At 48.7% G+C, this 27449-nt stretch overlaps 1 protein-coding gene across 2 annotated transcripts in view; it reads right to left on the reverse strand.

Annotated features, from left to right (window-relative positions):
• Window positions 1–216: 216 nt before the first annotated feature.
• The window catches only part of LOC138238044 (E3 ubiquitin-protein ligase TRIM39-like), a 34418-nt gene continuing 7185 nt past the window's right edge, over window positions 217–27449 (reverse strand). The window contains exons 2-8 of one of the 2 annotated variants that reach the window (XM_069187850.1): window positions 12636–12731; window positions 12257–12490; window positions 11971–12130; window positions 11590–11649; window positions 6018–6050; window positions 5299–5325; window positions 217–1089 (exon numbers count right to left, since the gene is read on the reverse strand). In XM_069187850.1, the coding sequence (XP_069043951.1) occupies window positions 542–1089; window positions 5299–5325; window positions 6018–6050; window positions 11590–11649; window positions 11971–12130; window positions 12257–12490; window positions 12636–12731 (1158 nt within the window). In that variant the 3' untranslated portion in view covers window positions 217–541. The other variant, XM_069187851.1, reaches the window with a different exon arrangement.

The following is a 27449-nucleotide window of genomic DNA, read 5'->3' on the forward strand; positions in this document are numbered from 1 at the left end:
ACGTAACTCTAAGGGGAGCCGTGTACTAGATTGTCAGGGTCTGGAGCTGCTCACAGGCACAGCGCTGGTGCTAAACTACAACTCCCATAACCACCCTGAGCCACTTCCGGTCTGCGTCACAGTCCCTATTCCTACTGCTGTGGTGACGTCAGCGGGTCCCTCCCCGTTCTGGCAGCTTCACGGTCACCGGCGCGCGCAGGAGAGACTCACACGGGATTTCATTTTTAAAAGTATATTTTCTTAAAAATGGGAAAAAAACAGCAGGGTTTCCAGAGATATTTACAAGTCAGGAGTACAGCAGGCTGGTAGCGAGTTATCTCGCCCTCTCTAGTACATGTTATTTTCCCCCGTTTAATTTTAAAAAAATTAATATTTAATATAACTCATTTAAACACGACACAACATCATCAGTTCATCATCATCAGTTCTAAAATTACTACTATATTTCTACTATATTTCTGACCTCATCTCACTGCCCGTCAGTAAACCCGTCTCCCAGTGTGAGCAGTGGACAGAGAGCTGGGAGAGAGTCAGCCTGTGTTCATGAGTCAGTGACGGGTTTAATCTCCACACTGACAGCAGGCAGCAGCTCAAGGTCTTTATTATGATCCCCAGTATAGAAGACAGGATAGATCTTCTCCCCCTGAGTGAAGACCATGTCAGTGAAAGTGTAGACATGAGCTCTGGACTCCACTGTATAAAAGGAGACCTTCCTCTCCTCAATATCCACACACACCCCCAGCTTCCTGGGCCGCAGACTGAGGGGGAGACGGGTCACAGGGGCAGTGAGAGCAGAGAAATCAGACCGGTGAGATCTCAGACACCAGTAACCCCGCTGGGGAGAGAAGATGAACCCCCCTTTCCTCTCTGCAGACTCTCTGGTCACTCCTATTCTCCACCTGTCATTCACCTCCACCTCCCAGTAGTGTCTCCCTGAGGTGAAGGCCTCCCTGCTCACGACACAGGACCAGTGATCAAATCTGTGAGGATTGTCAGAGAGACTCTTCCTCTGTCCCCATCTCACTCTCTTCCCATCCTCAGACAGGCTTAGCCCCCAGTGAGCTGTATCAGGGTCCAGAGTCACAGCAGCTGGGGAATAAAACACAAACATCACAACAGGCTCCTGCCGATCACAGTCCAACTCAACTCCATCAGACTGTGAAATGTCTTTGTCCCCAAACACACCGAGAGAGAAACACCAGTCAATTACTAATGACTGCTCTTCCTTTCCAGAGAAACGACATCTTCTTCACTGTTTCACTAGTTTTACACATGGGAGTGATCCCAATATCCTCTAAATACAAACATTAAACACTTGTTTTCACAGCGATGAAACTTTATGTTTTTAAACGACATTATTAATAAACACAGGACCGACCGGACTGCAGGAGAAACTACAGCCCGACCACTCGCTTTCAAACACTTCACAACCCACCACAACGACCTGTATACTGTAAGAAACTGGACAGCCTGTCTGTTAAACCGGTTTATTTCAAATCCCAGTTCAGCAGCTCGTTCATCTTCTCTGAGACCATTTTCCTGACGACGCAGAATAAAAAAGTGCTGAATTCAAAGACTGTGTAATGCAAGTTTTTACAGAAAAAAAATATAATGGAAAAAGCAAAATCTTGCTGAAATATAAGAAAGCCTTCCCACTTACTTTGAAAATGCGAAGAAATATCCAAAGTGTTCAACTTAAAGCAGAAATAACACACCCAGAAACCCGGAGAGAAAGACGAGAGAAACAGAGGCGCTCATACTGACTTCAGACTGCTAGCGCTCACTGTCCGCCTCTCTGATAGGAGACACCAGCTGTCAATCAGTGAGCTCTGACCACTGAGAGACGGGGGCGGGGCTTATACATGCCCAGAGCGAACGGGGGTTTTAATCGATTCAAGAAGCTTTATTCGCATGACTAATGAATACTGACTTAATACTCTCCTCATACTTAATACTTCAGTGTAAACTATTAATACTTAATACTGAGTAAATACTCCCCTTTGCCTGTCTGCCTGTCAATCTAGTGAAGATCAAAGATATTCTTATCAGCTCTTATTTTTTGACTCCTGGAGCCTAGAAAGGCTGACACAGTCACCTACATGAATTTATAAAAACACCAGTAGCCATATCACTCTGCAACTCACAACTGGCAGCCCACTGCAGCTCAGCAGGTGTGAGCCTGGTCAGTACCTGGATGGGAGACCTCCTGGAAAAAACTAAGGCAGCTGCTGGAAGAGGTGTGAGTGGGGCCAACAGGGGGTGCTCACCCTGCAGTCTACAGTATGTGGGTCCTAATTCCCCAGTATAGCGATGGGGACATGATACTGTAAACAGGCGCTGTCCTGTGGATGAGACTTAAAACCAAGGTCCTGTGTGGTCATTAAAAATCTCAGGGTGTTTCTTGAAAAGAGTAGGGGTTTAACCCTGGTGTCCTGGCCAAATTTCCCCCTGGCTTTTACCCATCATGGCCTCCTAATAACCCCCTTCTCTGAACTGGCTTCATCACTCTGCTCTCCTCCCCACTGAGAGCTGGTGTGTGGGGAGTGTTCTGGCACACTATGGCTGCAGTTGCATCATCCAGGTGGGGCTACACACTGGTGGTAGTGGAGGGGAGTCCCCATTACCTGTAAAGCGCTATATAAGTGTAAGCAATTATTATTAATACCTGAATTCATTTCTGGGCTCAGAGCGCCTTTATTTCAGTGATGAGAGAGGTCGCCCTCTTCTGGACACTGCAACTCTGAAGCCATCATGACAACATCTTCCACTGATATTTCACACTTATTCTGTGTAGAACAGGACACAGTGTCAAACACTGACTTACTCCACAGGAGAGTCTATCAGTCTGGAAACACAGACACCCTCTAGATCACTCCTGTTTGAAACGAGGTCCCCAATATCGCAGGCAAACACCCCAATACACACTCACTCTGGTGGGACTAGTGAAATAATATTGACACTCCAGTGTCATTCTTAGTGAAACACACCACTGGGTCTCTTAATGACCAGGACCATGTGAGAACACCAACTGGGCTGAAGAGAAAGACCCCAAAGTTATTACCCCTGGCCAGTAAGAGGAGCCCTACAGCCCCAGTAAATACCCCTCTTAAACTAACCATGAGCACCTGACCCTGACATGTCTGAGCTGCTCTGAGGAAAACAGGCCACAGAGACACTGACTGACTTCATGTCATTGAAACACTGTCAGTAAAGAGAGATCAGAATTAATTACCCCCTGTCCTGAGAGGAGGGCAATTCTCAGCTCAATACTCTACTGCTCCTTCCTTTCACAGTGCTGGCACGAGTAACTGAACTTCTTATTTTGGCAGGAAATACATTATTTATTGTATTACTCTTGGCCTAGGAATAGTCCCTCAATTCAAATTACATATCCCCAACTGTTATAGTAGTTTTTTTCACACATAAGTTCTTAGACACACAGTCACTGTGTCACACTAAGGAGATAAAGACCTGTCTGATATGTAAACACAGAAGCTAAATTTACTCCCCCTGCCCTGTAAAGAAACACCCAAATCTGAGGTAAAAACCCTAATCTCTACTGACAGTAGTGATTAATGAGCTGATGTTGAAATGACTGATCTATTCTGAGACAAACACTCCACTGAGTCTCTTACTGAACCCCCATCACTGCAGCCTGTCTTAGTAGAGCTCACAGCTCTCAGGTTTATTCTCCAGATCAATCACAGCCTCAGGGAGCGCAGTGGGAAGGGTCTGATTTCCTAGCGCAGCACAGTGGGAAAAAGACAAAGTGTAGCTACAGTTTTCCTGGAAAAACAATGCAAAAGAGGGAAGAAACACCAAACAAGATGAATAAGACCACAAACTGTACAAAAAGAAAAACAATCCTTACCATGGAGAAAAACACAAAAATAATCCTTATATTGCAAAAAAAACCTCACCCTACTTCCAAGGATTTAGCAACAGCTTTAAAGCCCTATAAGAGAGATAATGCTTCTCTTGTGCCTTCAGACAAGCCTGACCAGACCTGCCTTCACTCCCCTTTTATACACTGCAGGGCAGTATAGACTGAAACACACACTGAGACTGGGGAGCATATGGGGAAAAACATTCATGCCCAGATGAAAATAAACTTTTCTTACTTGATACAACCTCCTGTAAATCAGGACATATAAAAACAGAGAAAATTGGGGTTTGTTGTGTGTTCTGAGTTTTGGCCCAGTCTTACAAGACGTACGGTAATCTGAAAAAGGGCACTGCTGTTAGGAGACATACTGTAGTTAAACAGGTACAGGCAGCAAAAATTGTCCCCAGGCACAAGGATGCGTTAACAGGGAGTCAAATCTAGTTCATGTCATTTTCAGATAGGAAACTGGTTTTTAAACATGGAATGGGAAGATATTGTTTTAAAACCCAGAGTAAGAGAGAGAGAGACAGAGGACAACCAGCTGCAGGAGAGCCCAGAGTAAGAGAGAGAGAGAGACAGAGGACAACAAGCTGCAGGAGAGCCCAGAGTAAGAGAGAGAGAGACAGAGGACAACAAGCTGCAGGAGAGCCCAGAGTAAGAGAGAGAGAGACAGAGGACAACAAGCTGCAGGAGAGCCCAGAGTAAGAGAGAGAGAGACAGAGGACAACAAGATGCAGGAGAGCCCAGAGTAAGAGAGAGAGAGACAGAGGACAACAAGCTGCAGGAGAGCCCAGACTAAGAGAGAGAGAGAGACAGAGGACAACAAGCTGCAGGAGAGCCCAGAGTAAGAGAGAGACAGAGGACAATGACCGACACTAACAGAAAGATTACAGCAGCTGAGAAATGAGCAGAGACTGTATTTTTTATATTTTCTGTACTACAAAAGGTGAAGATGTTGCTGTCATTTTTTTCATGTATAACGGTCATGTTCCCTAGGATTTGGACAGCTGATTGTTACTGGCTCTGCTCCTGATTCCTCCAGATATTTCACATTTATTCTCAAAATCCAGGGTCACAGGCTCTGCAAAATTCAGCCTGAAGACCCTCACGAAGGAGTGACACTGACAAAGGAGTGAGCAGAGCTCACAGGATATGGCCTTTGGGTAGAACGAGTTTTGGAACACCTTCAGCCCCTCTGGAAGAACTTTCTGCTGGCCACTAGGTGAAGATCTCTTAAGGATCCCAATAGGATTTCATGTACTACATTACAGACATGACACTGAAATACATCTTCTATTTACCTAACAGGAACAACCAATTAACACTAAAGAGATCGTCTGAGAGTGTATTCAATAACCTCTGACACGAGGGCTTAAAACAGCCCCTGTGTCATCAAGAGGAAACAGACCTACCTGCAGCACTGCAGATCCACTGCCATTCTGAAACACAGAGATACAGACACTGTTAATCACAGACACACTGGAACACAGAGATACAGACACTGTTAATCACAGTCACCCACTGGAACACAGAGACACAGACACTGTTAATCACAGTCTCACACTGGAACACAGAGATACAGACACTATTAATCGCAGACACACACTGGAACACAGAGATACAGACAGTGTTAATCACAGTCTCACACTGGATCACAGAGATACAGACAGTGTTAATCACAGTGACACACTGGAACACAGAGATACAGACACTGTTAATCACAGTCACACACTGGACCACAGAGATACAGACACTGTGAATCACAGTCACACACTGGAACACAGAGATACACACACTGTTAATCACAGTCACACACTGGAACACAGAGATACAGACACTGTTAATCACAGTGACACACTGGAACACAGAGATACAGACACTGTTAATCACAGACACACACTGGAACACAGAGACACAGACACTGTGAATCACAGTCTCACACTGGACCACAGAGATACACACACTGTTAATCACAGTCACACACTGGAACACAGAGACACAGACACTGTGAATCACAGTCACACACTGGACCACAGAGATACAGACACTGTTTATCACAGTCACACTCTGGTAATAAGATATCAGTACAGTCAGTGCTGTCAGATAGCAGAGTTTCACACAGTGTACATACGTGATTGAGGGATAGGAGCTCGCTTCACAGCATCTACAGAAAGAGAGAGAGTAGATCTTTATTGTATTAAAGACCATTATTGCTTCTTACCTGTTATTACACCAGAGTTTATCCTACAGTCTGCAGTCAGTCCATTTCAGGATCCCCAGTCTCCACTGCAGTGTGGATCAGAGTGTCAGTGAGTGTGAGCAGCAGTGGCTGTAAGACTGGAGTCTCACTCAATAAGACTGAGCAGCACAAGGCAATAAGACACACAGACACATCACAGGACACCCTGGAGTCTGGTGCTTGAGCCATTGAGAGATGAGAAATTAACAGTCTGCTGTTAACAACAGTGAGGAATATTTCAAATTTAAAGACCAATCATTGATACTGAAAACTGTTCCTTGTTCAGTCAGATGAGTGAAAGTGTTGGCAATTCTCACACAGCCTGAGTGACCCGTTCCCACAGTAACCAGTATCACTGACTGAGATACAGTGATGTCCTGCTCACTGGTCACACTGCCTGATCTCTGGACATCAGCTGGACAGTGAGAGATGACCAGTTACACTCGATGGTGAGCACATCTCCACACCAGGCCTGATCCAGGAAGACTGACACACAGACAGTGCGCTCCTGTGTTTTTGTGTATGGCTCATGCATTCATCAAGACATCTCAGACAACCTCATCCATCGTACACATGTGTAGAATATAAATAAATGATATAGAGTATCTTACAAAAAATGGTAATTGTACCTAATTTGTATACATTAAAATATCTGCTATCCCAAACACAGAATATTTCAGAAAAACCTGAATGTAAAACAAGATGCAAGCTATTATTTATGATGAGACAAATGTCCTTTAAGGAAAGTGAATAGGTTTAAGGTGTGGGAAATATGTCAAGTATTTAAAACATTATCTTCTACTTATTTGTGTAGAGTGGGAGAGCTGTATAAGCTGTTGCAGGTTGGAAAAGAAAAAGAAGAAGCTAATTCTATGCTGCAAAGTAATGTAAGACAGCAAAATATGCAACATTTCACCTTTGAAGTCTTCATGCATTTCATAGAATTAAACCTCATTTGTTACTTCCAGTATTCCGTTTCCTTGTTTATTTTTTAATAGAATCTCTTCCATTATGTTCTAAACCGGTTTTTGCTCCCCTTTCTTTTTAAACCTCTCTCACACTCACTCTGGTGGGACTAGTGAAATAATATTGACACTCCAGTGTCATTCTTAGTGAAACACACCACTGGGTCTCTTAATGACCAGGACCATGTGAGAACACCAGCTGGGCTGAAGAGAAAGACCCCAAAGTTATTACCCCTGGCCAGTAAGAGGAGCCCTACAGCCCCAGTAAATACCCCTCTTAAACTAATCATGAGCACCTGACTCTGACATGTCTGAGCTGCTCTGAGGAAAACAGGCTGTACTGTGAACCCAAGCTTCTCTCTGTCTGTGTGTCTGTGTCTCATGGAGAGCAAGCTGGGGTCCTGTATGTGAAAAGATGAATTCCTAATGCAAGAGATTGTATATGGCAAATAAAGAGATCTTGATCTTAAACATTTGTCATTTTTACCAAGTAGAATTGACACAGCTTTCCAAACATCTGTTCTTCTTGATGTGAAACTGCAGAAACATGTCCTGTACAGAGTGTTTGCTCACTCTTTCAACACTGAACAGAATACATTTACGATGACTTATACCTGCTGTTGGCTTCCTGTTACTGTTGGTCCCAGTAAACAGCAAGCCAGCAATGAACAAACTGTTTAACGGGTTGTGTGTCATCGTGAATTCTTTTTCTTTTTGTCTGTCATTCCCCTATCTCTTCACATTCATCTGCGCAAAATACACAGAAATACTGTTTCTTCCACCTTCAACTTATACCTCTCCTGCATTTTACTGTGTAATTCCCAGTTCAATTGTATTTGATGTCTGCAGACTGTAGTCTAAAAGTGTTTGAGGTTTTTGTGCTTAAAGATTTAGTGACTGACCAACAATAACCCAAGACATTCTTATTTTGGCAGGATATCAAGAACAAATGATGTTGGGTTTTCCTATCGCTCTGTTTGTTCAGACAGATCAAGTCCTGACTGTTTCTTCCTGCTGACCCATCAGCCTGGTTGATGTGTGAAGAGAAGCAGCCATTTCTCAGACAAGAGAGAGGCCTACAGGCCCCAGAGGAGCCCCTGTACCAGAGTCACACTGCTGCCGCTCACAAGAGGCTGTGTGTCTGTGAAGCTGCAGGGGAAGAGCACTGTCATCATACCATCATTATTGTGAGACTGGCTCTGCTCCTGAATATTCCAGTTATTCACAAATCCAGGGTCTCAGACTCTGACACATTCTGACAGATGGAGAATGGCAAAGGGCTGTGGCAAGACGGACTTCCCAAGGAATTCTACACCTGCTTCTGGGACACCCCAGTGGCAGACCTGGTGGAGGTGGAACAAGAGCTCTTCCATCAGCAAAAAGCTTGGACACAGGATGAGGGAAGGTGTCATCTCCCAGCACTTCAGGAGGGGTTCAAAAGATGCTCTGCATGGACATCAAGATCGTGTCCAAACTACTGGCCATTAGACTGAGGACCACCCTGCCCCACATCACCAACAGTGACCAGACATGTGGGGTGGGAGGGTGATAAGTCAGCTGGAACCTCCAGCTCACCAGAGATGCCATCACCTGGGCCGAGGACCAGAATGTGCCCATGATGGTGGTGAGCCTGGACCAGGAGAAAGCCTTTGACAGAGTAAATCACAGCTATCTGTTCAGAGGGCTGGAGCACTTCAGATTCTGAGAAAGTTTCAGCTGCTGGACAGAGATACTGTACTCTGAAGTAAGCAGTAGGGTCAACATGAACAGACATCTTTGAGATTTAATCCCCCAGGAATCTGGAGTAGGACAAGAGTGTCCTCTTTCACCTCTTCTCTATGTTCTCATTACAGAGCTGTAGGCAGAGGCACAGGGGAAGTCCTCAAGATCTCCCAGTACACATGACGCTGTTCCTGATTTCAGACAGGGGGTTGCAGAGTGGGCTGCAGTTTAGGGAGCAGTACTGCAGGGCCATAGACTTGAGGCTAATAAACAGAAAGAGCAAGGGCAAGCTCTTTGGACCCTGGAGGGACAGGAACATGCCGCCAGAAGGTCTCAAGCTTTGCATGGAGCCCCTAATGATACTGGTGTTCATTCCAGAGCCAGGACAACAAGAACATAAACTGGACAGAGAGGACCGTAAAGGTCAACGTGTAACTGGGCCTGTGGAAGACTTGCACGCTGACTCTCATGGGGAAAGTGAGGGTGCTGAAGGCAGACACCCTGCTGGCTTTAGCTGACCTGGTCGTGGTGTACCCTCTGTCAGACAGACTCAGACAAGCGCTGCAAGGGATGGTGGAACAGGTACGAGTACATCACAAGGAACCAGATGTGCCAGACAGTGAGGAAGGTGGAGAGATGTGCCGAATTTCCCCCTGAAACTCCACTGCATCTTCTTCTGCAACCTCTGTCACTAGGGGCTGGACCCCATCAGTCACAATTCTCAGTACTTTGTGAGGCTGTGGTTCTCCCTCCCAATGAAGCATCTGATCCGGTGTCAAACACTAGTCCTAAAGCAGAAAACTGACCGGAGACCTACTAGGAGGTATGAGACCATGAGACTGCCAGAGCTCTGCACCAACAAAAGGCACTATACAAGGAAGAGGAAGGAGGAACTAGTCACCAGGGAGAGACAGATGATCCTACAGGTCACCGGGGAGGGGCTGACGATCCCATGGGAGACCTGGGTAAAGACTCAACCCAGAGGACTAGACAACAAGCTGAAGGCCCTCAGCTGGATGACTGTGCACCAGAGCTGGTGACCAGAGAGGTGTCATGGCCTCTGCAGCCAAAGGGCGCTCCTACTCTGTCCTGTCCCCAGTTCCTTATGCTTTGCTGTCCTTCCGGTGTCTCTGTCTCTGGGGATATATATGTCCAGGTCTCTCATTCCACTTCGCTCATCATTGACGTTCGGATGTCCTGAGACCCGCCCAGCACCAGGTCGCCCCACGTCCGCTGCCTGAGGACATTGGTTTCTATACGACTCCTGAACAGCTGAGCCCAGGCTAACCCCTGTTCCACAACTACGCATAGGGTCTTTTCACTCTCCTGCCTCTCCACGATTTGTCCCTTCTGACATCCGTGACAGAACGCTGAGCCTCCTACTGACCCTGCGAGCGGCCCTTCTTTGTTGTTCCGTAGTTTGCTTTCCCCTGGGCTTTTTTTTTCTCTCAGCTCTCCTATTCTAATCGCGAGATTCTTTTTCCGACTCCTGTGCCTGTGAGCGGGCCGTGTGCCTGGCTTTCCTCGGGTTGTCCACTCCGATATCAGTGATAGAATGTTGAATGTGCCTATTGCCCAGTCTGCGGTAATTTTCCCGGGTTTTTGTCCTTTTGTTTGTTTCTGCCTGGTGTTTTGCTTTTTTCACTTCCTGGTTTCCCCTTCTCTCTGGTCCCCCTGTCCCCTGTGCTGTAGAACTCTTGGTTCCTATCTGTTTATTGTGGTTTGTTACCCTGGTCTCCCAGGTTTATTTCTGTCGTTGTTTGTGCTTGTTTACTTGTCTTTTTTTGTTTTATGTCTCCGGAGCACTACCCTGCCCCCCCCTTCCTCTACCCAATAAAGGTTTCTACCCTGGAGGAGGGGGTAGCTCTCAGCCGTGGACTCCCGGAGGTTTCCTTTCAGTTAAATGAGGTTTTTCCTCCCCCCAGTGCTGTGCAGCTCGCTTATTTGTATGGGCGTCAGGAGCCGCCCATGAAGGGGAGGGGGTACTGTCATGGCCTCTGCAGCCAGAGGGAGCTCCTACTCTGTCCTGTCCCTAGTTTCCTGTGCTTTGCTGTCCTTCAAGTGTCTCTCTCTCTGGGGATATATATTTCCGGGTCTCTCATTCCCCTTGGCTCAGCATTGACGTTCGGATATCCTGAGATCCGCCTAGCACCAGGTCGCCCCACGTCCGCTACCTGAGAGTATTGGTTTCTATACGACTCCTGAACTGCTGAACTGTTTCATCAGAGCAAAAGAGCACTGGACAGTACTGAGGGCTGAAGAAAACCCAGAAAAACCTGTTCCTTAGTGCTCCTGTTGAGAAATGGACAATCGCAGTTTCAAAGCCAGGACTGCAGCCAGTGGTAACACCCAGGAGGCTTGGAGGGGCTCTTATTGTGTGAACCAGCCTCACTGACCACTTGCAAAATAGAATGATTGATAATGGACAATCACTCTTTTCGAGACGATTTAAATTCTGTAGAAGAGTTGTTGTCAGAATTGTATTCTCTGTAAGCACTGTGCACTGCACATTGTTGTAATAAAGTGCATTTTCTTAAATAAACTACACCCACTGGAACTTCTGTGTCCATCTGTGTGTTTGACACAGTGTGTCTCTGATCCACACAGAGTGACTGTCTGCAAGCTTGACTTTCTGAATTCAGACGTGTATCAGCATGTATCAGAGTGTGAATCAGTGTGCGTGTCAGAGTGTGTATCAGTTTCTGTATCACTGTTCCTGCTGTGTGTTTGAGCTCCAGGTATATTTCAGAGGGGAACTGTTGTGAAAACAGACTCACCGTGTAAAAGCTCTGCTCTGGACCCGGGCTCTGGAGTCAGCAGACTGTAGACTTCAGTCACTGGGGAGACACACAGAGAAATGTCTCATCAGGGCTGCAGTAACAGAGTAACAGGAATAACATGTTCTACTGGACTGGGACTTTAGCCCCTATTAAAACGTTCCTGTTAAACTATATACAGAACAATATAACAACACACTTACTGTCATAAAGATTTGTGAGACTGGAGATTTTAAGACATTTCACCTAGAATTTGAATCATTGACTGATAAGCTGCTCTGATAAATACAGTCACTGCACAAGAAATCCATTGACAATATAAGAGAAAAACAGGAAATATATAAGCTGTCTAGAAAGACATCAGTGTGTTTCTCTACTAACCTGTTGTGGAAATCTTTATTGATTCCTTCTTGCAGAGATCCTCCAGTCGCTCTTTCAGTCCAGAGACAGCTCTCCTCACTGCCTCAGGAGAGAAGTGTGGACGGACAGGGATGCTGGGTGAGTCTCCAGCTCCAGGAGGGACACAGACAGACTGGAAATTCTGAATCAGGGAAGAGAAAGAGGAGTTTCCAGTCAAACACAGCACACATTCCTGAGGAGAAGCCAGGAGCAGCTCTGTGTGAGAGACACCCTTCTGTACTGCAGAGTCACAGAGCAGTGATGTTACCTGGAGGAAATGGATGTGATCCTCTGTGTGTGAGAGCTGGTTCAGCTCAGAGTCTCTCCTTTTCAGCTCAGCGATCTCCTTCTCCAGTCGCTCTAGAAGTCCTTCAGCCTGACTCACTGCAGCCTTCTCTTGAGCTCTGATCAGCTGTGTGACCTCAGAGCGTGTTCTCTGAATGGAGCGGATCAGCTCAGTAAAGATCCTGTCAGTGTCCTGTACTGCTGTGCGTGCAGAGCTCTGAGGGAGGAGACACACAGTGGATTATTACACAGGAAAACACTCAAACTACATTATGCTGTATGCTCTGTTTCCAAAGGGTACTGTCCAGTGTCCAGCTGTGGAAATGTGTGTCTGTGTGTCCACTCATCTGTTGAATACCCACTCTGAGTGACTCCACAGCCTGTCTCAGCTCCTGCAGCTTCTTCTCTCTCTCCTGGAGTCTCTGCTGGGTTTGTGTCTGTATCTCCCCCAGCTGCTTCTGTGGAGAAACAGAGACACTCAGGACATTTCTGCTGTAAGAGAATCACATCACAGAGATACCGTTTAGAGTCACCCTGGGAAATCCATACTCTGTATTCCTGATGTCTTATCCACACGAGATGTGTTTCCTGGTCCTGTCTGACATGCTCCTGTTTCATGTCTAATCTACACCGGCAGCGTGTGCAGCGCAGCAGACACCTGACACCTGGGTCTGCACATCTGTATGTGAGGTGAAATGTAAAAACAAGATGATTGTGTTTCAATTTATATATAAAACATAATCTAGAGATAGTTCAGGTGGGGAGCTGCGTCAGCATGCGTAGGCTGCAAAGGAACAAGCAATAGGTTTATTCCATACTGAAAAAAAAGAAGAAAGAAAACACAACGTTTCGGCCGTGGAGCCTTCTCACACCTGAAGAAGAATAAACCTATTACTTGTTCCTTCATAATCTAGAGATTTCAGATTTCATTCATCTCAATATACACTAGTGTCCTGACTGCTCTCGGCATCTCAAAACAGAGGACTACAGCAGTGCTGATGAGCCTCGTTGCCACTAGTTTCTCTGAGTGGTCAGAGGAGACCCTGTGGCTGACGTGCTTGACCGCTGGATGAGGTTCTGGACCAGGCAGACCCTGTGTCCGACCACATCTCACATCCTGTCTGCTTCTGGGAAAATTCAGATCATTTCAGAGGACAAAAGGAAACATGTTCTGTGTCAGATTGACTCCAGCAGAGCCCAGCGTGAGTCTTGTATTTAATAAAGCAGGTGAAGGTATTATACCACAGTTAACTGGTTTATGTGTCTGAGATCCACTACCTGCCTATTAGATCCCCTTCCCAGCACTTTATTTCAATCCTGTTTCTCTGCATTCTGCCCCATAGTCCTCAGTATAATAAATGAATCCTTGAGCACTGATGTGGTACCAGTGGCTTCACAACTGCTGCTGTTACCCCTGTGTGAGAAAGAGAATCATGGCTCTGGACAGCCTGAACAACTTTCACCCTCTCTCCAACTTTCATACCCTTTCATTACCTTTTCATGCAGAAAGTTTACAATGTACTGTTAGACTCCAGTTAAATAATCCTCTTTGAACTCCAATATGGTTTCAGACAACCTCACAGCACAGAAAGTGCCCTGGTCAAAGTCACTAATGATCTTGTAATGGCTTCTGATTCTGGTTCTCTTTCTGTCCTCATTCTTACTGAACTCAGTGCTGCTTTCGACACTGTCAGCCATGACCTCTCACTTTCTTGTCTTGAGACGGTGTTTGGAGTTTCTGACACTGCTCTTCAATGGTTCCAGTCTTACCTCACTGATCACTTTCACTCTGTCTCTCTCTGCGATTGTAGCTCTGAAATTGGACTCATTAAGTCTGGTCTTCCTCAGGGGTTGACACTGGGCCCCTACCCCTCAGCATGTATGAGTTCTGATGATACTCAAATCTACAGTACAGTCTGCTCTAATTGCTTCTCTGACATAAACACATGGACGACTCACAATTTCCTTCATTTAAACTGCGACAAGACAGAAGTCATGCTTCTTGGCACACCAATGCAGTATCCTTATCTGTGGATGACACTGTACTGGAGTCACAGTCAAAATTGAAGAACTTGGGGGTGGTATCTGATCCAGGATGACATATTCAACAAATGATCAAAACATCATTCTTCCACCTCAGAAATACTGCCAGGCTGCGTCCTATGTTATATCTAATTGTTGCTGAAAAGCTGGTCAACTCTTTCATCTTTACTCATATTAACTACAGTAACGATCCACTCGCTGGGGTATCTAAACCCACACTGAACAAACTTCAGTTGTCCAGAATATGGCAGCCAGAATCCTGATTAGGTCTAGTGCAAGTGATCACATTACTCCTGTCCTGAAGTCCCTGAACTGGCTTCCTATCAGGTTTCATGTTGACTTCAGTGTCCTCATGATCCCCTAAAAGTCTCTGCATGGCTTGACACCTCAGTACCTGTCAGAGTTACTATCATCCTACTCCCCACCTCACAACCTTCACTCTTCTAATTCTGGTCTCCTGTCCGTCCCCCAAGCCAGCACTCTGGGTGACAGGGCTTCTCCTGCTGCAGCCCACAGCTCTGGAATTCTATCCCTGTGGATATCATAGAGTCACCTTCCCTGAGCTCTTTCAAATCCAGACTCACAATCTTCTGTTTCAGAAGGGTTTTAATTTAAGTGGGTCTGTTTCTGCTTCTTTGCTTTTATACTGTTTTCCAAAACCCCCTTCTACCTTCTACCTTTTGTGTTCTGTAAAGTGCTTTGAGAAGCCATTTTAAATCTATCATATAAAAATAGAGTTTATTATTATAAATAATAATAATATTGTGCTGAAACTAAAGCAGGACTTCATTAATGAGGGTGCAGTCTGTTCTAGAGGTGTTGAGTGTGCTGTGCATTAATGAGGGTGCAGTCTGTTCTAGAGGTGTTGAGCATGCTGTGCATTAATGAGGGTGCAGTCTGTTCTAGAGGTGTTGAGTGTGCTGTGCATTAATGAGGGTGCAGTCTGTTCTAGAAGTGTTGAGTGTGTTGTGTATTAATGAGGGTGCAGTCTGTTCTAGAGGTGGTGAGTGTGTTGTGCATTAATGAGGGTGCAGTCTGTTCTATAAGTGTTGAGTGTGCTGTGTGCAGTTGTACAGGTTCACTGGTGCTTCATGAGGACAGTAAAGAGGGAAACAGGGAAGGAGAGGAGGAGGAGATAATGAACAACAGACAGAAGAACAGGAGACACTTCAGAGACACAACAGTGTGGATCACAGCTGAGTACATGAGCAGGACTCAGCAGTGGAGATCCAGCATTACAGATACAGTAAATACAGTCCAGAGAACACTTAAAGCACCAAATATCCTAAATATCCTTTTTATATGTTGTACTAGACACTTTATGAACAGACACAAAGTCCTCACCTGTTTCTCAGTCCTTCCTGGTGCAGCTGAGACAGTATCATGGCCTCTGTGTTCATCCATTACACAAAGATAACAAACACACTTCTGGTCAGTACGGCAATAGAACTCCAGCAGTTTGTCATGAGTGGAGCAGATCTTCTCCTGCAGTTGTCCTGTGGCCTCAACCATCTTGTGTCTCTTGAAAGCAGGAGATTCATAGTGAGGCTGGAGGTGAGTCTGACAGTAAGAGGCCAGACACACCAGACAGGATTTCACAGCTCCCCTCTTTCTCCCAGTGCAGACATCACACAGCACATCTCCAGGGCCAGCAGGACTGTGAGCAGGAGGAGGACCACTGCACCCTGTCTCCTTCAGTTTCTCCACCACTTCAGCCAGGATGGTGTTTCTGTGAAGATCAGGTCTAGGGGTGAAGGTCTGTCTGCACTGGGGGCAGCTGTAGATCCCAGTCTGATCTTCCTGATCCCAGCAGTTCTTATTACAGCCCTTACAGTAACTGTGTCCACAGAGCAGAGTCACTGGATCCTTCAGCAAATCCAGACACACTGAGCAGCTGAACTGGTCCTGAGAAAATGGAAAAGTGCCTTCTGCCTTTTTTCTGACAAGTAAAAGCTGCACAAAGAGGAGCAGTAGAGACGTAGCAGTAGTGAGGCTGTTTCTAGTAAAACGAAACTGATCTCTGAGTTTCACTTCCTGGATCTGCACAGAGCTGCAGGGGTGTGATTATTAGGGGGTGTGGTTGTTAGGGGTGTGATTAGGGTTGTCAGGGGGTGTGGTTTAGAGCTGTAGTTATGAAACAGCTTTGGTAGTTGTTGTTTTGAGAAGGTGTGGGGTTGTAAGAGAAGTGACTCAGCCTGACAGAGAGAAGTTTTTTTAATAAACGTCGATGTCAGTAGCTGCTCAGGTGAAGTCAATCCAGTTGTTTGTGTTCCCAATAATCAAAACAATAAAATACTAACTCACTCACACAGCATGAGAAGATCAGAGCATGATGGTGACAAACAAGAGGAGGCCAGCTGGCCCATCCAGCTGTTTAATCGTTGTGAGTTATTTGGCTCCAGGATCTCCTCCAGCTGTGTTGTGACAGAGGGGTGTCACAGCTCCACATGGTGCAGAGGATTTCACTGTCCGGGTGTGAGCTCTTACTGCGAGCAGTCCAGCCTGCTGTGTCTCTCTCTCCAGGCCAGTGAGCCCAGCCTGCTGTCTGGCTCTGCCCTGCAGCGTGTGGGCCAGCAGGGTACGTCCAGGGCTTCGTGCTTCACCTGCGCAGTGACCCCCCTGTGAGCCGCACAGACCTGCGGAGCGCTGCAGAGAGTCACGAGCCCATCTCTCCCCCGAGAGACGCTAGAGGAGCAGATGGACAGGGCAGTGTCATGTGGGTGTGATTGTGATCTCCATCCACCCAGCGCAACAGCGAGCCCCTGATCTCTGTGTGCAGCAGCTCTCCTTCCATCCACAGGGACTGACAACACCCCGCGTGTCTGATAATTACTAGAAACTAATTAGTCCGACCATCTCATCTCATGTTACTCTAAGGGGTTGTGGAACCTGTTTCACACTCCCACCACTGTTTGTGTAAAGCAGTACTCCTGTGCTGTGATGGAAACCCACTTTCTTGTCAACACCTCTGAGAAGTTAATCAGTCTGGATACAGTAAGTCCCTCCTGAATCTCCTGCAGCTGAGATTCACTGGTGTTCAGTGTGACATTTTCAGAGGTCGTCTGGTCACAACCAACTGGAATCTCAGGGCTGTACTCCTGAGAAAAGCCAGGATTTTGTCCTCAAGTCTTTTACAACAAAGGCATCCTAAAACACAAGCAAGTTCCCTCTTTTAGGAAGAGAACCACAAGCAAATGGAATCCTTAATACAAACACCTGTCACGCTCGTAAGCCCCTCCTCTTAAGGAGGCTCCAGCCCTTCCTAGTTTAGTGTTGATCTCCTGCACCTGCCTCCGGTTCCTGCCCCCCCTGCTATACAAGCCAGGCGTTCCTGCCAGTCTGGGCTCAGCTGTGGAAGATGGACACCCGGAAGCCCAGGAGCGACTCAGCGGCACAGGCTTCATCACGGTGTCCTGATCTTCTGGGTCCGGGATGAGGGAGCGTCTGGCCCCGTGACCCCCTTTTATTCCCCTGACCCTCCGCCAGATCCCGCTCCGGCTTGTAACTCTGTTCGTCTGTCAGGATGGATCACCCGGTCTTGGACTATTGCTACACTCATGGATTCACCTCGGACTCCCTCGGACAGTTTGCCTCGGACACACCTCCCCCGAACACCCCTGTTTCCCTCCAGCCCCGGCTGTGGAGCATCTTCAGGTGTGAGAAAGACAGGGCGGTCAGCAAAGGTAATGGTCTTTTTATCTTTGCTGCCTGCAGTTTGTCTTTGAGGACAACATGAAGGAAGTTAAGGAATTTCTACAGGTAACAGCTCCTCTTCCTTTTATCAGCTGTGAACTTCACACCTGAAGGAGGCGCAGGGCCTGAGCCGCAGAGCCATATAATGATGTAGCGTTTTCGGGGTTCAGGGGGGTCGGAGCCCTCGCCACCACCACCTCTAACGTTCTTTTTCTTAACTTTCTGCATAAACGATAACAAAAGAAATACAATCCAAACCAGAGTACATCTAACATTTTGAGATAGAAAGAACGGGTACACATGACGAAATCAATTCAGAATGATTCAAACGAGTTGAAACGAAATTAAATAGAGATGACGTCCGCACCGCTTAATCATGTAATGCTCAGGGGTGCTGCAGTAGAGCCTGAGAGCGATAACTTTGAGAGAATCAGGTTGGAGGCGGCGGCGGTGGCGATGCGACCGTATAATCTATCATTTTAGAGCAGCAGAGCACTAGGCACAAGCACTCGTGTTGTTCATCTTGAAAGAATATTCCATTCATTTCAAGGTATTTTTATATAGTGCCTTTCACAACAAGGTTGCCCCCAGGTGCTTAACATAGCAAGTGACCCTCAAGTTGTGAATACAGAACAGAAAAGACCAGGAGACAACGGAGGAGAGGAACCACAAACCCCTCAGTAAGGAGGGAAAAAATCCTCTGGGGGTCCAAGGTCAACTGGCTGCCCAACCCCTCTGGGCATGCTAAGATTATAGAATTAAAAAAGAAAGAAATGAATGAGGGTATTAATCCAGCCATCATGTCTTCTGTGTGTCAGTACTCCATGCAGATCTCTGTGGACCAGTAAATCCTCCTAAACGACAGCTATATCCACGATGTCCCTCTTGGATCCATGGCAGTGATGCAGCATCCAGCTCAGATGGTGCCCAGCCTGGGTGCCATCCAGACGTGGGGAGGAGAATAGGATAGTCTGGTCAGAACAGATGTATCTGCCTGGTGGGCCAACACAGAGACACACAATGGCCTGTACAGCAGCACCAGCAGCCATGGCTGCAGCAGGCTATGATGTCAGCTGTGAGTAGACTAGGCTGCAGTCATGGGTCTTCAGTCTGGATCTGAGGACAGATTGACTCGTAGGTAGAGGCTATGATGTCAGCTGTGAGTAGACTAGGCTGCGGTAGTAGGTCTTCAGTCTGGATCTGAGGACAGATTGACTCGCAGGTACAGGCTATGATGTCAGCTGTGAGTAGACTAGGCTGCAGTCATGGGTCTTCAGTCTGGATCTGAGGACAGATTGACTCGCAGGTACAGGCTATGATGTCAGCTGTGAGTAGACTAGGCTGCAGTCATGGGTCTTCAGTCTGGATCTGAGGACAGATTGACTCGCAGGTACAGGCGATGGACGCTGCGCATGGGGCCGCCCGGAGATCATCCGCCGAGCTGTCGCCGAGCGATTTCGTTCAGCTGCGTTTGTCTTCCGGCCGGTTTAATAACCCGCTGTTCTCGCCCAGACGGCGACCCGGGGAATTGAAACGCCGCCGATTCTTCCAACCACACCTCGGCCCCCTTACAGAGCCGCACAGGGGTCCTCACAGACGACACCCCCCGACGGGCAGGCACGGCAGTGGAAGAGGCAGAAGCCCGAGTCCAGCGAGACCGCGTCTCAGAGCGCGTCTCCCCCACCACACCCCCGGCCCGCCTGGTCCTCCAGCACGGTTCCCCCTCCCTCCCCGCTCAGTGCCGGTCCTCGGTGTGAGCCGCTCTGTCGCGCTACGCCTAGTTCCTCGTCCCAGCGGCCGTGGGAGGGGTGAATCGCGCAGGCGGCCGAGATAGATAGATAGAGGAGACTTTATTGATCCCGTAGGGGCATTGATGTGTTACAGCAGGCCAGCCCAAGACAAGCAAAAACAGACATCGGAATAGTTATAAAACAAAAGACAACAAAATAAATAAAAATGAATAAATACATAGGTGTGTGCAAAATGTGATGATCATAATCACTGTAAAAACAATAACATATGTGAGAAATGTGCATAGGTTTATACAGATTGAGTGTCCAAAAAGTCCAATGGAGCACCATGCTGTCCATAGACGAGCAGATGAAGGGCTGACAGTCCTCGCCTGGGGCAGCGTTATACACCCTGACAGCCGCCGGGAGGAGAGACCTGCGGAAACGTTCCCTTGAACACCGCAGCTGGAGCAGTCTGGTGCTAAAGGTGCTCCGCTGCCCAGTAACAGTCCCATGAAGCGGAGGAGAGGCGTCGTTCATGATGGCTGTGAGCTTGGTAAGCATTCTCCTCTCAGCCACCAGCTCCATGAGTACATACGAGTACAGCCAGCAGGGCTACCGTGCTGCCGAGAAGCGGGGGAAAACCCTTTTTGGTTTAGGATAAGGATGGACTGCGCTCTGCAACGTGATTGATTTTTTTGTTGTGACTTGTTATTTTTGTATATTAATAAAAAAAGCCTTATTCCTCTCTGCTGCTTTGTGGTTACGGACTCTTGGTTCTCTCCTTCGACCACGGCTTCAGGATCACGGCTTGGCTTCGGTTCCTCTCTCCCTGGTTTGTGGGGTCACTGGCTTCCCCTGTGGACGTGGGCTTGTTTGGCGGTGCAGATCTCCTGCAGGGTCACTCCTCCGGCTCAAGCGAGTGGGTTCGTTGGCCGGATCTCTGACGGGCGGTCCGGAACGGTGACAGCAGGAGATCTCGATCCCTGTTGTACAGGAGGGTCACTGAGCGGGGGAAAAGCGTACCTTGTCGACGGTCCTCTGTGTTTCGCCAGGTCGTGTGCGCGGCCTGGTGGACACTGGCTGTGGCGACAGGGGGCTGAGCCGACACGCAGCGAGTCGGGTTGCTCAGAGGATCGGGAGACGGGCTTGTCAGACGCTGCAGCTTTTTTCTTTAATAAAAAGCCCTAAGAGGCGCTTGTTCAAATTCTGTGCCGTGAAGCAGGGCGAGTGGAAATATTTCACGCCGGGTCCCCCGCCGTCAGAATCTAAACCACTGTTTGTTCTACTGCGGGAAGGTCATGGCTCATCTTTTTAAACAGTCGAGCTATTGTCATCGATCCGCGGATTTTCGCAGTCACGGCCACGCCGCGGATCGCCACGGCAGCGCCGCGCGCGCCAGCGTTAAAGCCCATCAAACATGTGTCGGTCCTGCGTGTTGCGGCACGGAGGCAGACGTTCAGAACCGCCCTGTGCGCGAGGTCTCGGGTCTCGTTCAGAAGGCGGCAGCGGGTGTCGGTCGCTGTGAGAAATGGGGGGTTTATAACCTCGCAAATCATCACACGTCGTGAAGAGAAGCTGTGCCGGCGGTGTAACGCCCTCATCGACACCCCTGACACGCACCTGTGCGACAGGCCGCCTGTGGAGACCCCCACAATCTCACACACGGACGCGCAGGAAACGGGGACGCGCACCCCGGACGACGCTCCCGCCCGTGTCGAAGAAAACTCGTCTCTCGATCGGGGGAGGTGGGGTCAGGAGGCGGGACCCGGTGCGGGGCTCACCCCGGTGGAGTCTGGGCGGGAGATCGACTGGGTCCCAGAACAGTGTGGGGCCAAGAACGAGAGGAGCAGCCGGGCTCTGAAACGAGGGCGAGGAGTCGGCAGCCGAAAGGTAATCCAGCCAATAGAAGAGACGAGTAACTGGTTTCAGAGCTCAGGGAGAGAGAGAGGGGGGGGGTGAACAGGGTGCGGGGGGCCGTTCAGCGTGACTGGAGCTCGTGGGCATGGCGGAGGGCTTGCGTGCTCGCGGGCGGGTCGTGACGGGGGGTGGGGGCACTCGAGTCCTTGATCCGTGAGTGCGGGGAAGACGCCATCAGGCGGATCGGAGAGCAGCCTCTCGCACAGATCTGTGGGTAACCTCTCCCCCGCGGTGGGAAAGGCGCTGGGTTTCACACAGATCTCCACATTCGGAGTTGTGTTTCTCTCTCTCTACACAACACTTCGCTGTGACTGACAAGGTTCTTCTTCAGAAGCGATTTTACCTTGTTGACAGAGACAAGGGAGTAAACAGGAAGTGTGAAATGAGCTAGAGGCTCTGCGATTGTGGCACTAATGTCAAAGTCCAGTAACGCGCTTGAATTGTCCGTTGACACTGCTGCTGAGCAGGGCAGGCAGATGAGCGAACAGTCACTGTAGTACAGGCTGAAGAGAGGTGGATGTTCACACTCTTCCTCACCCCTCACAACAAACGAGGCTGGGAGTGTTGTGGCGAAACGTGTTCCGAGGATTTTGCATGTAAATGTATTCTTTGGCAGATCTCCTCTACGGGCTACACGGGCTTCAGCAGATCTCCTGTACCGACTACACGAGCTTCAGCAGATCACCTGTACTGGCTACACGGGCTTCAGCAGATCACCTGTACTGGCTCCCCAGACACACAGCTGTCACTGTATTCGGCACACCGCACTCCTGGGACACCCTGGACACATCGCAGCTCCGTGAATGTCGCCGCTGCCGCCTCAGGTCAGTCCCCCTCGAACCCGTGCCTATGGCGTCGCTCCACAGGGACCCAGCCAGCTGAGCTAGAGGGAAGATCTCCCCTTGACGAGGGGTCGACCTGCGAGTGTTTGGATGAAAAGGCAGCCTGCGCCACCTGCCAACGCGCTGAAGACGCGGCGGGGAAGCCACAGCGGTCTCGTGTGCGAGCGCTGCGCTTGTGCCGGTGAAAGTAACTTCCCTGCTGCTCTCGTTCCCGAGATATAACGTCTAACGATTGACGTCTGACCTGGCACTGACGAGTGAGACCGGTCCAGTTCCCCTATGAGGTTGTGGGGGGGCTGAGTGACGTCATGACCCCGAAACGACAAGGCGCTACATCTGGGGAACGACAGCAGCGCCGACGCCACCTTCAACGGCACACGAGCGCAGCGCTGTCGAAGGAGGGGGGGGGGTTTCTTCGTTTGTGCTGTCTGCAGGGGGGTGTTCTATGATTTCTGTGTATAGACGCGCATGGTGATAAACCCGCAAGTCATATTGACAGGATGGGGCGATTTTACACTTCCGCCACCTGATCTGAGACCCATGACCCTCGCCAGAGGGTCATGCTTGTACATAAGAAACCGGGTATCCCTCCCAACAACCCCCACAGCCCGGCTCATGGGGTGGTCTTTTCCAGAGGGGACCATCGGTAGGAAAAAAAAGTGAAATATCGAGGGAACGATTTACACTGCGTGCGCATGAAAAGGCTAAATCGTTCCCTCGTTTTCTCTCAAAATAACGTTTTCTAACTCTGCCCTTCGCAAGGACAGGTGCGGCACTAGCAGTGAAAGAGAGCTGCAGTCCTCACTAGGAAGTTCAAGAGTACAGGAGCTACAGTGCCCTAATAACTCCTCCCCGAACCAGAAGAAAACTTAATCAGTTCATCTCTCTCCATTATCCCAATCTACAGCAGTGTCAGACAGTTCGGCTTTATTGCACTGATATAAAGACACAGTAACGTGTTTGATAGTGTTTGATAGTGTTGTTGTTAGGAGCCGGGGATCATGCTGGCCCGTTAGACACTTTCTGTGTGCGTGCGACTTCAGTCACACAAAGAAAACGAAGGAGAAGAGGAAACGTTATTTTGTGCGCCCGAATTGAAAATCATTCCCTCAATATCACTCCCCCCACACCGATGGCCCCTCCCCGGGCTCCGTCATGTCTAAGACCTACGCCAGTGAGCTTGGTTTTGTCCACAGCGCGCTTCGTTTCAAGTGCGAGCTGCTCGATGCCATCGGCGTACCCTTGGGGGGGGGGGGGGGGGGCGGTCCCTGCAGCCTCCGGTCTCTTCGCCGACGCGCAGAAGACTCTTCGTCTCGGTCTACCGTGTGTAGGGTGTGCGGGTAGTGTAGTTCTACCAGGCCCACTGCCCAGCTCCCGTCCAGGCCAGTCGCCCTTCCTGAATACCCCGAGAAGCACGCGCTGGTGTTCTTTGGAAACATCTTTGAGGATGAATCACCCGCCAGCGTAACACAGAAGCCGCTGCGGTTCATTGTGTTGTTTTCATCAGCTCTATATCTCTTTGACCTCGGAAGCCTTTACCCAGCTATCAAATTTATCGCCCCAGCCGTGCTGCTTTACCAAAAGCTGTTTGTTTTCACCACGCCCCCTGGAGGCTAGAATCTTCTGGATGCAGTCTGTCACGCTCGTAAACCCCTCCTCTTAAGGAGGCTCCAGCCCTTCCTAGTTCAGTGTTGATCTCCTGCACCTGCCTCCGGTTCCTGCCCCCACTGACTGGACACTCCAGTACATTGACACTACACTGAGAGAGAGAGGGGGGTTCATACAGACAGACTGACTGGACACTCCAGTACATTAACACTGCACTGAGAGAGAGAGGGGTTAATACACACACACTGACTGGACACTCCAGTACATTAACACTGCACTGAGAGAGAGAGGGGTTAATACAGACACACTGACTGGACACTCAAGTACATTAACACTGCACTGAGAGAGAGAGGGGTTAATACAGACACACTGACTGGACACTCCAGTACATGAACACTGCACTGAGAGAGAGAGAGGGGTTAATACAGACACACTGACTGGACACTCCAGTACATTAACGCTGCACTGAGAGGTTGGGGTACCTGTGGAAGAAGGTTGTGAGGGACAGGAAGGACAGCTCTCCCAGGCCGCCGGACACACTGGCGAACACCACCCCTGAGAAGCGTGTTGGGGTAGAAACCAGAGAGACAACCATGATCAGTGGCAACAGCCCAACCCGTATCTACACTGCTACAACATCCAGCGCTACATCATGCAGGCCAGCAGCCACGTCACCCTGCAGCTCCCAGCTGGCAGCCCACTGGAGCCCAGCAGTGTGAGCCTGTCAGTACCTGGAGGGGAGACTCCTGGGACAAACTAAGGCTGCTGCTGGAAGAGGTGTGAGTGGGGCCAGCAGGGGGCGCTCACCCTGTGGCTCATGTGGGTCCTAATGCCCCAGTATGTTGTTTAAATAAAAGCTGCTGCAATTTTCACAAATCGCGATCTCTTAAACGTGTGTGATTTGAATGCTCTGTGTCATTTTCGCAAAGTTATTGACATCTGAATAATCGTGGTCTCAAAAATAGGCATTTTAATAAGGAAAGGTTATGAAAACCGGAGAAAACAAATGACTCTGAACTACAGTATAGCAGGGTTTCCTGTCTCCTTTTACAGATGGACGATAACATACCAGATTCACACTCACCTTTTTCTATCCATACATTGTCATTGATCTCTGCAGTACTAAACACATCACACTGAATTAAACCTACAAGGTTCAGAAATATGTTTCTTGTCTTCTTCCACAGCTCGACAATAACACAGCAGATTAACACTCACCTGATTTTAAACAAACGGGATGTTTACAGTGTTAATTACAGTCCAGATTCAGAGCGAATTTTTACACACCGATATTTTACACAGAAGACCGACACAGCTTTGTGGATCTCTGTCTCTCGTGGTTTTATTGAATGTGGCGCTATTACACAGGCAATGCACTGGGATAGGGGGGTGCTGTTCACGAGCCAAGAGCATTTAAACACCCACACTGCTGCAGCTAAGTGTTTTACACACCGGGGTTTGTGCGGCAATAACCCAGAGAACGATCTTGGGTAGCGCACACACAGCTCCTCATTACAGAGCTCCTGCAGCCTTTCTTCAGTGTCAGCCAGCACTCAGGGAAGAGAATCGTCCACATGAAATGTCCAAACGGCAGGACGGAAGACAAGACTGACACGGAGCCCAAGTTTCTGTCCGTGAAGAAAAAAACTCGCCGCTGCCACCAAACAGATGTAACATTCTGGGTTCAGTTTAGGATTTTGGGCTTTCATATTGTAACGCTTTGGGGTTCAGGCGGGCGCCCTTGCCGCATCAAGTCGGCCCCCCACCGTCAGGGACTCAAACCCAGAACTCCCGTGTCCCTCGACAGGGACCCAGCCCGGTGAGCCAAAGAGAGATCTCTCTACAACCCAGTAGCTGTGGTCCTGCTATCACAGGGAAGGGCGGCGACGTCACCGCTCTGGTAAGCCGGCTCTTACACACCCTGATGGCCGTATGCGTTACAATATGAAGGAAAACAGAGCTTTCACCGGGCGATTATCTCGATTTATTGGGAACTAAAATAAAGAAAAGAGCAGGAAAAAGGAGTAACGGGCACAGCACGTCCACACTGCACTTTCCCCTGAGACACAGATCAAATAAAACTGATTGTATTTAAATATTAAACGTAACTCTAAGGGGAGCCGTGTACTAGACTGTCAGGGTCTGGAGCTGCTCACAGCGCTGCTCTGGCGCTGGTGATAAACTACAACTCCCATAACCACCCTGAGCCACTTCCTGTCTGCGTCACAGTCCCTGTTCCTCCTGGCTGTGGTGACGTCAGCGGGTCCCTCCGCGTTCTGGCAGCTTCATGGTCACCGGCGCACACAGGAGAGACTCGCGCGGGATTTCATTTTTAAAAGTTTATTTTCTTAAAAATGGGAAAAAAACACAGCAGGGTTTCCAGAGATATTTACAAGTCAGGAGTACAGCGGGCTGGTAGCGAGTTATCTCGCCCTCTCTCGTACATGTTACTGTTCCCCGTTTCATTAAAAAAAAATTAATATAACGCATTTAAACACAACACAACATCATCATTTCTACAATTACTACTATGTTTCTGACCTCATCACACTGCCCGTCAGTAAACCCATCTCCCAGTGTGAGCAGTGGACAGAGAGCTGGGAGAGAGTCAGCCTGTGTTCATGAGTCAGTGACGGGTTTAATCTCCACACTGACAGCAGGCAGCAGCTCAAGGTCTTTATACTGATCCACAGTCCAGAGGACAGGATAGATCTTCTCCCCCTGAGGGAAGACCATGTCAGTGAAAGTGTAGACATGAGCTCTGGACTCCACTGTGTAAAAGGAGACCTTCCTCTCCTCAATATCCACACACACCCCCAGCTTCCTGGGCCGCAGACTGAGGGGGAGAGGGGTCTCAGGGTCAGTGAGAGCAAAGAAACCAGACCAGTCAGAGTCCAGACACCAGTAACCCTTCTGGGGATTGAATCTGAACGCCCCTTTCCTCTTTGCAGACTCTCTGGTCACTCCTATTGCCCACCAGTCATTCACCTCCACCTCCCAGTAGTGTCTCCCTGAGGTGAAGGCCTCCCTGCTCACGACACAGGACCTCTGATCAAATCTGTGAGGATTGTCAGAGAGACTCTTCCTCTGTCCCCGTCTCACTCTCTTCCCATCCTCAGACAGGCTGAGCTCACAGTGAGCTGTATCAGGGTCCAGAGTCACAGCAGCTGGGGAATAAAACACAAACATCACAACAGGCTCCTGCCGATCACAGTCCAACTCAACTCCATCAGACTGTGAAATGTCTTTGTCCCCAAACACACCGAGAGAGAAACACCAGTCAATTACTAATGACTGCTCTTCCCTTCCAGAGAAACGACATCTTCTTCACTGTTTCACT

Source organism: Lepisosteus oculatus, chromosome 4 (genome assembly GCF_040954835.1).
Source record: "Lepisosteus oculatus isolate fLepOcu1 chromosome 4, fLepOcu1.hap2, whole genome shotgun sequence".
In the NCBI taxonomy this organism is placed as follows: Eukaryota; Metazoa; Chordata; class Actinopteri; order Semionotiformes; family Lepisosteidae; genus Lepisosteus; species Lepisosteus oculatus.